General features: G+C 39.0%; 1 protein-coding gene across 4 annotated transcripts in view; it reads left to right on the forward strand.

Annotated features, from left to right (window-relative positions):
- Positions 1 to 12,186, forward strand: part of ALCAM (activated leukocyte cell adhesion molecule) — a 120,634-nt gene that overhangs the window by 81,348 nt on the left and 27,100 nt on the right. For all 4 annotated transcript variants that reach the window (XM_053935202.1, XM_053935201.1, XM_053935200.1 and 1 more), the window contains exons 4-8: positions 2,940 to 3,004; positions 3,384 to 3,471; positions 4,286 to 4,468; positions 9,189 to 9,316; positions 10,923 to 11,052. In XM_053935202.1, coding sequence (XP_053791177.1) covers positions 2,940 to 3,004; positions 3,384 to 3,471; positions 4,286 to 4,468; positions 9,189 to 9,316; positions 10,923 to 11,052 — 594 coding nt within the window. The remainder of the gene's footprint in view (positions 1 to 2,939; positions 3,005 to 3,383; positions 3,472 to 4,285; positions 4,469 to 9,188; positions 9,317 to 10,922; positions 11,053 to 12,186) is intronic.

Consider the following 12,186-nt stretch of genomic DNA (forward strand, 5'->3'; position numbering starts at 1 on the left):
ATTAGGAGCAAATAGTAATTCCCTCAATTCACTTTCAATTTGACTGCAAGAACAATAGAATTAATGACAACAGGGAGGAGTGTGCTCAGAGCACGCATAGTAAACACTGTGCTTTAAAGGAAATGATAAAGAATTATCATGTTTACTTATTTCACAGTAGTAAATATGTAGATGAGGCAGTGGTATATGGTAAAATGAAACACTAACTGCTTGAATTATTGTGTACTCTACTAAGCATTAACACAATGCTAACTCAGCCATGGAGCACAGCGTGTCTGGTTTATTCTGTGCATTAATTCTAATAGAGAAAGCTCCTATTTACTAAGAAAGATAAGAAGGGAGGATGCCACGCATGTAATATAGCCAACTTAGCACTGCAAGAGAAATTATCTTTGTGTTTTTTCATTTTGCACTCACAACTTTATTTACGGTTCTCTTAACTTTTCTTTGCATTTAATTTTCTTGAGTCTGGTTTTTAAGTTCTCATTTTTAGTTGCTCGCTTGTTTGCTTTAATTGCAGAAGAATTAAGAGTAGCTGGCAAGCTTCATTTATTTAATAAGGGAAGTTTCTAAGTCATGGAGCCACAGGTACAGAGCAAGGCTGCTGCAGTGTGACCCTCATAAACCAGAATCTCATGCACCTGAAACTCAGCTGCATTCCAGAAGCCATGACTGATGATGGGTTTTGCTGGAGTGTGTTCCATCCTCAGCTGTGCTACCTGGTTATCTCAGGACTAAGGAGCTAAAATGGCTCACTGTGCAGGTACCACCTGCTAGTCTCTCTCACTGACTACTCAAACAAGCACTACCAGCTTTCCAGATGGATCCTGTCAGCAACTTTTTTGTGGAATTAAACAGCCAGTTTCCAAAGCAGGGCAGCCCAGCAGACAGGAGCTGCTGTCCTGCTGCACTGGCATTTGGCTTTTCTAGGCAGTGAACTCTTTTTTCCTCTATTATGAGGCCTATATAGAGTTGCAAAGTACTCTGGCAAGCTCTTAAGCTGAGAGATAAGCAGTGTGCTGAAGTTGCAAACCCACCAAAGTGGAGTTTCCTGCCAAGTTTAAATTTTTTTCCTCGCTTCAGATGCTGAGCTGGTAAATGCCAAGTGAGCGTTCTACAGTGAATTACCTTGGCGCACGTGCAGCGGCTGCGGGGATATGACAGTAGGTGCTTCCTCTCAGAGGCTGCTTGCAGGGAGCAGGTGGCAGTGTCTCAACTGGAACACCTGCTCAGTCACAGGGCACTCAAAATGGGGAGAGCCCCACACAGCAGCTGCAGAGCAAGGGGGCTTCCCTTCCCCTCAAAGGATCACTGCAGGGCAGGGGCATCCAACACACCAAAACCAGGGTCTTCTCTAACCTGTCCTAGAGGAGATGAAAGACAAAAAGAAGCAAAGCTGAGGTGGGGGAAGATGTCATGGCTTGATCAGCTGGTGACTGGAACAGGCAGGCAACAACCCTTGTTTATGGGACCCAAAAATCTGACCCAGAAGGTCTGTTAATGGTTTTGTAAAACCACATTTTCTTGAATTGAAAATGTTTTGTCCTTGATAGGTTCTTATATGGAAAAGATCCACCTTTTTCCTTTAAAGCTAACTAAAGAGAAATAATATATTTCCTTAAAAAAAAAAATCTTTATTAGCGCTTTGAAGAAAATATGACAGTCTTAGTGTATAGCTTTGACTGTGTCTTTTGTTTGGTTTTGTTTTTTGCCACAAGCAGTTATTTGAATAATGTCAGATGAATAGCTTCTTTTATTCACTTTCATTTCCCTTTTGGCCTGATTTTGTTCCATCCTGGGGTGGTCATTCAAGTGAAGAGTATTTGTGCATTTGCATGTAAACACGCACAAAAATAAGATGGATTACTGGGAAAACACACAGGCTTGCTACCTCCATGACAACAGGAGCTCCGCATCTGCACATCAGTCACTTCAGCAGTGTGTGTTGGCAAGACAGTGGTGAAGTTCACCTAGGGCTGGGATTACCAACATACGCACAGTATTTCATAGGAAGCTTGATTTGGGAAAAGGGTTGTGTAAGCTGGCATGGTTAAGAATGTTTCAGTCTGTAAAAGTATGCTTGTTTAAGCAGTACAGATAGGGTGTAGAGCTTTTCCTTGACTGTATAGACATTGATTTATTTTTTTTCCCTTCACTCTTCTCCTCTTCTTTTAAAATTGTGGGGGAAACTGTCTCTTTTGGAGATGAAAATTTGCATTCCGGGCTTCAAGCCAAACTGTTTTAACAGACAAGTTAGTCCTTAGGAAGTAGTCTTTTATGATGGAAACACTGATAGATCCTCCACTTTGGCAAGCTAAGAGATCCATCTACCATAATAAAAGTAAGTAAGAAGACTAACTGGCACTGGAAAAAAGTTGTTTTTTTTTTTAAGAGAGTCCTAACTAACACAGAATCAGTTAAAATAATTACACTTTTCTCTGTAATCTGGATTTCTTAAATGTAATAATCCCAGTTAGGAAAAATAAACATTAGAAGAATGATTAGGTTGAACTTGTTCCTTTATAATGTTGACAGCTCAGCTACAGTAATATCTGCAGGAAAGCTGCTTTTTTGTTGCTACAGTTGCTGTACAACTGGCTCCCTCTCCAGCATGTGCATCCTATAAATCAATAGATCAGATCAGGTTCTCTCCTCCTGGGTAGTATACTAGTCTGTCTGGCTAAAAGATGTATTGTCTGAGTACCTGGAATTCATTATGGAAGATGTGAAGTGAGAGTTTGTTCTTGTTTTTTTTTTGCTAATACTGAAATAGAAATACCTCACCCTTTCTTCTTTTAATGGAAAAATGTAGGTAAGACTGTATCAGGCTAGATTATTCTGTCTCATTTCAAAAGTCCACATGTTTTTAGTATTTTTTTGTTTTTCAAACAGCTGTTTGTGCTCCCTTCACCAGTACTTTTATCCTATTTATGTTTTAGAACAACCCTCTCAACCAGAAATCTTACATCAAGCAAACCTCTTAGAAACAGAAAAACTACAAATGGTAAGAGCAGCATTCTCCCTCACAGTTATGTTCCCAACAGCTGCCTGAAGTCCCTTTACAGTGCAGACAGAGGTGATGGCTCAGAGGGGTGAATGAAAGCCTGTGAGTCTATAGCCAGGCTGAGCACAGAGCTGTAGTGGTCTGGCCACTACTCTATTTACTCCTGCCTGATCTGCAAACAAGGGCCACCCTGATCTTAAACCCACCACCCTCTTCCAAACTGTACCTCACTGATTTGATATGCCTTATTTAAGAAAAGCAGTTGAGGTTAAGCATTTGAACTTCCTAAAACTTTTGACCCAAAAAGGCATAAGTAAAAGCAGAATTCTGTTAGAGCCTAGGGGAGAAAGCAAGTGGCTAATTCCTGCCTGTTTTGCAGCTCGGGGAGTGCGTTTCAAGGGACAGTTATCCCGAGGGCAATGTCACATGGTACAAAAATGGGAGAGTGCTGCAGCCCCTGGATGACGGTATGTTCTGGTGTCCCTGGATCCACACATGGGTGTATGCATTAAGTGTTTATAAGGGTTGCTCTGCCTTATTCTAATGTATTCTTCCTTTGAGAAAAACTGCTCATATGGAAAGATACAGCTGGAAGGAGATGTTCAGGCCTTTCAGAGTACCGAAGCTACACATAATCTTTCCCTTTTAGTTACGGTTTTAAATACACATCATGGGGAGGAGAATTGCCTTTATTAATGCTATCACAAAGCTATTTTTGAGCTTATGTAACTAATAGAAACCTGTATCTAATTTCCAACTTCTTATAAGGTATTAACTGGCTCAGTTTCATACCTGTCCAATATTGTCTTTTGGACCACACAGACCATCATCTTATACAACTATTTATTTTCCAGGATATGTAAGAACAACTATTTTTTTCCTTCTTTTCAGCTTTGACAGATCATTAAGGCTACAATATTTTTCCTATAAATTAGAGGAGACTTAAAAAATAAATTTTATCCTAATTTTTTTGCCATCATTTTTGAGGCTTTCTTTCTGTCTTACAAATTGGGCTGATATGTATTAAAAACCCCACCAGTTTGCAATTAGCTTTTTTTTTTTTTTGTATTTGATTTAAAATATTAGGTAGGTTAGGAGTTGTTGTAGGTAAAATGCTCCTGGTATACTTCAGTGGTAGTGCTAGAGGAAAAGTGTAAAATTTCTTGGGTAACATTTCATGTATGTTTGCAGCCTGGTCTCAAATGCAGAACAGGCAACCACATACAGGAAAAAGGTTTCAAATTCTGTCTGTGTGACACTGAAACATTATTTCCTTTTCAGTTGTGGTCATAAATTTGCAAAAGATTGTGGACAGAACAACTGGACTCTTCACCATGACGTCGTCTCTTCAGTACATGCCAACAAAGGAAGATGTAAATGCCAAGTTCTCTTGCATTGTGACGTACTATGGACCATCTGGCCAGAAAACAATGCAGTCTGAAGCAGTTGTCTTCGATGTTCACTGTAAGTTATCAAAAAGCATCTTTTGCTGTACAAAGTCTACCTCCAGGGCAGGGGAAAGCAAAATCAGAAACAGTTTACAAAATTAGAGAGTGCTTGGCTATTGAAATGGTTTCTTCAAAACTTATTTGCATCAAGAAGGTCTGAGTACATTGCCAAGGTGATTTTTATTATCTTCAGATTTACCTGAGATTTCATTTTTCCTAGCAATGCAATACTGAATATCAAGATTTCATTGACAAGAGAGAAGTGATAGCCATATGAAGCTACAGTGAAATAGGCTTCTGAGAATTTTAAGATAAGTTATAGTGGTTGATAAAAGTGATTCTGTGCCCCCTGAAATATGCAGTAAATACACAATACAGTTTTTAATAAACTCAAATATTTTTCATCTTTTCAGAGTCAGCATCGAGCAATTAATGCTGGCTGTCTACCTTTCACAAAGCTGGTGAAACCTTACAGCTGTAAGATGTTGTGTTTTACATTTAAAATGTATAATTTGAATATTGGTAGACTTTTAAGTAAAGAATTTGTGCAAATAATTGCTTCTAACTGAACTGAATTCTAAAGCAGCTTCCTTACTGTGTTACTGACGGCTGTAGAAATCATAATGTTCCTTTGAATAAACAAAACAGGCTTTTGGCAAGGAAAGATCAGAGGAGGTGGCAGCACTTAGAGACCAGGGGAAGAGACGTTTCAAAGTCATGTAAAATGACACTTCTGAAGGACTGTAGAAGGCAGCAGGTCACAGCAGGATGTAGAGGAACAGCAGACAGACAATATGTCCAGTCGAGTGTTACCTCTCTGCACACTTCTAATACCACTTCATCTCATAAAAGATGAGTCCCTGTTTTGGGAATGATAGGGTCTAAGTATACAGTCCAGCATCTGTGCCTTAGCAATGTGTTGTATGACAACTGTGTAATCCAGCTGCAAACAAAGAAAATAAGGTATTCAGTCTCTTCAAGTAGTGTGAGTGCACCACTGCCTTGAAAACAAAAGCCATGGGCTGGAAGTGCCATGTGTGTTCTGCCTAGACAATTGTTGCTTTTCCTCTGCAGATAGAGTTTGTTGAGGGTAGGGGATCAGTTTTGACCTTGATCAAATAAAACCAAACCTTGGAGCAGCTGGTCTTTGGTTTCATCTGAAGTCAGAGTTGTCTTTTTACCAGCTGTTTCTCCAGAGCGACAACCAGCACAACTAAAGGAGAGGAAAACCTCTGGGACAGCTGTTACCCATGGGAATACCATAGGCACTTCCAGCCTGCAGACACCTATCCCATCACTTTAAAGCTAGAAGCATTTCTTATTTTTTTGGTTTTGCTTTATAAAGCTGGGTACCAAATTTCACCATGTTTTTTTCTGTCATTTGTGGAGCCCCATGACCATGACCTGCTGTGCATGGCAGATGTTCCCAGGAAAGAAATGTAATGACTAGAAAGCATTTGTTGCTATTACTTGCCAAGAGATGCTGTGCTGTCCTCATTTCCCCTCTGCTTTCTTGAATTAGGGCCACTTCACCTGTTGAGGGTAAGGCTGTTCCAGATTTCTATGCTGTGTGTACTACATGCACTTGCAAGTAAGAACTAGCCAATATGAAGGGAAAAGAAGGCTGCATAGCTCTGGGATGGTCACTGGCCATGTGTAGTGTTCCCTCTGTATAAAGATTTAATGTCTGATAAACTAGCTCTTCTAGTCCTGGTCTAGTAGCACACAATTTAAATAATTCCAGCAGTGTGTTGCTAATTAGCAAATACTGGGAGGCAGGCACATTCTTCAGTACTGATGAGGCCTCAGGTATGAGCTTTGGATTTAGAGTGTGGAGTTACCCAGTTCTCTGAGTATTTTCATCTGCTGTAACTTCAGTTCCTTACTCTACATAAATGCATCTCCAAATGAATTTGTGAAATTCTTCATTAATAGATGTCCAAGCTTCAAGAGGTGCATTTCATGTGTGCTAATGACCTGTCAGATTTGGTTTTGCTTTTTTAGTTTATTTCAGTGTTCTTAATTAGTTTCTCAATAATTGTGGTTTTTTTAATGAGTCAAATATAATGCAGATTAAAAAATGGCAGACTGCAACTCTTAAGAAATGGAAGTCTTTCAGCCTTTTTTAATTTTAGATTGACCATCAAAACTGTGATATTTTGTGTCTCTAAAGCAATAGAACAAAATCATAAAGACCTGCTGCTCATTCCTTGCAACTTACCCATTTCTCCTAAAGAAATGGGGAGAACATGATTAAAATTATACCTTCAGAAGATTTTTTTAAAGATCTATCTATTCATTCAGGATCTAAGAAATGTCTGATTGTTTGTTTGTTTGTTTATTTTATCTTTTGAGTTGAGTTAGTGCAGTCTTTAGTACTCAAGTGTTTAATAGCTAGTTCTTATCCTGGAAGGAGCCAGGCACTGTAACCTTGTATGAGAAGAAGAGTGAATTAGCTCTTGCTGTGTTGGATGTTACTTGTATTAGGATAATTTAGCTCAGCTAGTAGCAGTTACGTGCTTGCTTTTGCAGCTGCAAGCAAGGAAGCTACTGAAAGCAAGGAGTACTAGGAGAGAAGTCTTGGAGCTGGACACTTAGATAGTATCTCAGATATTTAATTATCTAGACTCCAGTTATGTAGGGTTCTGCTCAGCATTAATCAGTGTAAAAAGATAATGTTTGTCAGGCAGGCTTCCCAGTCATGTCCTGTTGTTAGGTGTCTGTCTTGTTATGGATAAACTGCTTTACATAACAGATTAGAATCAAGGACACTACACACTCAAGCTGCTTCCAACATTGGTGTTTTCCTGGAAATGGCACAGTGGCTGGGACAGCTCTGGGATAGCAGCATTCATTTACTAAAAGGCTGCCTTTTGGTGCTGGCTCCTGGAATTTTGCTGTTGTAGAAAGCAGAATCTTAGATTTGCAAAGGCAACAGGTGAGATGGGCCAAGTCAGGCATGTGTGCCACTGATGTGCTTTCACCAGGCTGCTCCTGTAGCAGAGGAGTATATTATTCATACCAAGCATCATTATGCATGGCACTGGACACCATCTGCCTGTTCTTAGGCTGCATCTTCCTCAGAAGAATGACCTCTTCATCTTAGGCAGCAGTTAAAGTAGGCTTTACTTCTGTATGTTTGGGGTTTTTCTCTGGTTTAGCAAATTAAATTAAAATTTGCTCCTGGTTGATTACAGTAGATAGAAGGGTAGGATATTTCTAGAGAAAAGACTGGTGGTTTGCAAGAATGTAACTTTTGTTTAACTGTGTCCATTTTTAATCCATTTCTGTTTATCTCTGTGGCAAAAAAAACCTGTTCTAAGTTAAAGTCTTTCTCTTTAATAATTCCTCCCATTTCAGTCTCAAGACAAAGCCTAAGCAATTCCAGGATATATCTAGACATTCTTTATGATAACTTTACCTTAACATAAACTTGACAGAAGGAAAGATGTGTTGCAGCAGCCCCTGAAACTGAGTTTTTTGGCCCAGCAGCTACCAAGAGGGGCATGCATGGCATTCCTGGCCAGCTATCTCATTGCATCTGTTGTATTCCACACCAGCAGCGATGCTGGACTTCCTTTTTCCAAGCAGACAAAGTTGTACTTCTGCTCTGAAGGTGCTGAAGTAGAAGCTTGTTTGGCCATGTGTTGTGGTTCCATGGGAAGGGAGCCGAGGCTCTGAAGGAGGGAGGCTGTGGCAGGCTGGAATCCAGCACCTGTCCTGTCCTGGGGAGGGTGAGGGACTGGGCTGGGTCAGGGCTCTCAGTGCAGCTCCTGGCACTGAGAAATCCCACCACAGGACACAGACATGAGGAATGCCTGAAGCGTTAGGAGGGCTGTAGAGCACATGCTTCGCTAAACACACAAAATCACCTGTCAGCCAGGGCTTTCTCTGCAGGGGAGACTTTTTTAGTGTCTAATGAGGTGCACTGTGCTATATCTTAATGCAAGACTGGCATCTTTGGTGGAATTTCATTCATCCTTTGACATTAAAATAGTGAGAGCTATCTGCCCATATTATTTTAATTTTGTTCATTTTACTTTGTTTTTTTTAAATTATGTTTAGGCCTCTACTTAGAAAGAATAACATCTGCTAAAGAATACTCTACTTTAAAAAAAATATGAAAGTAAAATGTAAGTTATAGTTCAACTTCAGTTAACATGATAGAAGTATGTTACATTTACTGTTCTGTTGACTATGTTAAGGGTCCTATTATTTATCTTTCTGAAAGCCTGTAGTGATCAGCATATAGAATAGGCTGAGCATAGTTGCTTAGTTCATATTTATTTCTTTTTAATAAGCCAGAAGGCTGTTATCTAGTACTAATACATGGCGTTGAGAGCTTCAGTTGTTTTTCTGATTGCTGCAGTCCTCCAAATAGGGAATTTCACAGAGGACAAGTTAATCCCTCATAATGAAATCACACCATGAAATGGTTCATACTAATCAGGATTTCTTTTGCTTTAAAACACATGACATAGTTGTAATCATTGCTGTTTCATTTACAGGTATTTTGGAGAAGAAGAATTAATTTTATGTTGTATGAGTTCTTTGCACTTAATTGGCAAGAATATAGAAAGTGTGATTAACTTCAAGTTCTTTTATAAAAAGATCTACATATGCAAATATTTTCAGCTGCAGGATGATAAAATTGCATTTTCTTGGGCAATTAATATCATATGCATAGTGTTGCTGTATGATTACACTGAAGATATTAAATATGTACGTTTTCACAGACCCAACAGAGAAGGTGACTATTCAAGTGCTGCCACAAAGTAGTACCATTAAAGAGGGCGATAACATCACTCTGAAGTGCTCAGGAAATGGCAACCCTCCTCCACAAGAGTTCCTGTTTTACATTCCAGTAAGTCCTGCCCTGCTGTCACTGCCTAGTGAAATATTCTGTATCATTCCTTCCTGCAGACATTGATACATGTCAGTGTCTACGTGGTTTTGAAGAAAGGAATTTGATGCAACAAACACTGAAGATAGACATTGACTATTATATCATGCTCTGAGAACACCTCATCTCAGTTGGCAAAATATTTTTAAGAAAAACTCTCCTTCCCCCCAGTCCACCCAAATTTTTCAGGAGTTTACACCTACTAAAGATTACATGGCTTTATTTCATCATCAGGTATTTTAATAAACTGTTTTGATTACAGCAGTTTAGCATCATGAAGAAAACCATCTCATCTGTTTTCATAACACAGATCCAGCAGTGAAAGTGCAGCAAATTAATTCAGCTATTTTTTGGACTTTCACAGATTAATCTTTGTGCAATTTCTTTTTTTCATTTAATTGTTTGTGGCATAACAACAGAAAAAATAATGTGTGTGACAGCACAGAAGAACAAATCTGTAAAATGCTTAAGACACAGACTGAGAAAAATAAAGGCTTTGTTACCATTAGTCTTCTTAGTACTGGTGAAATCCACAGACAGATGTGGCTTTATATTCTAAGACTCCTGGTCCTTGTTCCCATGTCCTGCTTCCCATTCCTGTTTTATATGCCTTATTTGTTCCTGCTGTAGCTCTGAGCAGAGCTGCTCTTGCAAGAAGCCAAAAGAAGTGGTATCTTTTCAGATATTTCAAACCGAGCATGTCACCCTCTGAACATAATCATCATCTTCTCTGGACTCCTGGCATGTTTGAATTGCTGGAGAGAGCAAGGGGAGCTAGGAGCTGAAGTCCTTATCTCAGAACAGCCATTTAGATTCAGTGAGTCATCCTAGAAACTCACTAAATGCCAGTGAAAAAGTGTCTGGTATCTCCCCTTGCTCCACTAGCACAGTGAGTGAGCTAAACACCCGAGTTTGTCTTATCTTCAGGCTCCCTGCTGCCTGATACTGGTCCTTTCTCTCAAGGAGAGCTGCAGTGGGTGATCTCTTTTAAAGGCTCACAGGTATTATAAATCTCTTTCTGGATTCAGAGATAGGGATTAAGGTATCATTTTATGCTGGTTTCAAAGCTGATGTAAGTCAGTAATCGGGGGAAACTGGGGAACTGGACAGCCATAAAGCAACCTTTGCTGGCTAATTCAAAACACTGATGTGCTTGTGCTGCTCAAAAATGTGCAATGCAGTACAATTCAGTTCATGATTTGTCCTAAACTGAATATATCAGAATCAGATTTAGAAACACAGTTTGTTTTGTTTTCTTGATTTCTGCAATATGTTAGTAGACTGGCTTTTTCTGCTAAACTTTCAAATTTTGTATTGTAACATCCTCTTAAAATGAGTTAGTCATTCAATTAAAAGAGTTAGCTATTAATTGTAGTTGTTTTTAAATATAATGTTATCATGCAGGAAGTAAATGTTAGTTTAACTAATAGGTAATTACATTTCAATTATGCCGTGTCTATACGTGCTTTGGAGTATTTCACCATCCTTATAATTAAAAAAATCCTCAACAAAAATTGGTAGGCTTAGCAGGCCCAGGTACAGTAATTGTCTTGTTTTCCACTTGCAGGGAGAAACAGAAGGTATAAGAAGCTCAGATACTTACGTAATGACTGATGTGAGACGAAATGCAACAGGAGAATACAAGTGCTCTCTGACTGACAAAAGCATGATGGACTCGACCACCATCACTGTGCACTGTAAGTCATTGCATTTTGCACTCCTAGGTAGGACACAAACTGATCTTGGTCCTCCTGGGATGGTTTCTCTGCTTTGTGTATGCAGCTTAGTGCAGTTACTTACAGGTGAAGTGTTGGTTTGAAGGCATGTCCAGTCATTCCTATTTATTCTAATGTATTTCTGTTTAAAAATCTTGACTTTCTCAATTCATTGGCTAGATAGGTTCACTTCATGTAACTTTGGATAGTATATGGTTCTATTACACTGTCACATAGGGTGAGAATTTTGTTATTTTATCTTTTGCTCATGTGAACATATATAGGACAAATACTCTCTTTCAGCTGTGCTTAGAATGTACACAAACATGGGAGCTAATCCACAGGAATATCACTGAAGGTCATTCTTCATACTCAAGTTCCCATTCCCTCAATGAGGTTAACATGTAAGGAGCCTAGAAAAGAAACTTAGGAAGTTGTAATGCTCACGTAGGAAAAGTTGGTTTTTTTTACTTTTCCCAGGATCGTGAGAGCTACAGAGCTCAGTAAATTTTCTATAGCTTGATATTGTTTAGTCACACTATCAGCAACACTTCTAAAGCAGACATTGAACTGGTTGAACCATTGAAGCAGTAGTTGCTTTTAATCTCTTTATGCAGAAGACAAGAGCAAGAACTCTTTCAAAGTCTGCTATACTATCACAGGCTGTTAACTAAAACTCAAGCCAGGGGTAGAAGTTTTCCTCTAAAAACATTGGTTGTCTGTAGTCTTTTACAGTATCATCAACAATTGACAGGTTCAGAGGAATCTGAAGGATAGTGAAGTTTAAGGCTTCCACTGTAGTTATACTTTACATTAAAACAAACTTCATGTTTCTGTACTCGGTTTTGAATTTTTTTTTCTTGGAAGAGGTACAATGCATGCATAATATATTGGTGATTAATGATTAATTACACTACACATGATTAATTACACTATTATATTTAATATTTTGCCTCTAATAAGATCATCCATTGTTACCCTGCCCACCTGTTTTGTTTGCCAAGAGTTGGGCATGTAAAACATGAAAAGGGTTCTGTGCTGCTGCCTGTTCATTGCAGGATAGCAAAGGTAGCTTTGCTCCGGTATAACCAACCCTTTAATTTCTCTCCAAGTGGA

The sequence above is a fragment of the Vidua chalybeata genome, chromosome 2, assembly GCF_026979565.1.
Source record: "Vidua chalybeata isolate OUT-0048 chromosome 2, bVidCha1 merged haplotype, whole genome shotgun sequence".
Classification (NCBI taxonomy): Eukaryota; Metazoa; Chordata; class Aves; order Passeriformes; family Viduidae; genus Vidua; species Vidua chalybeata.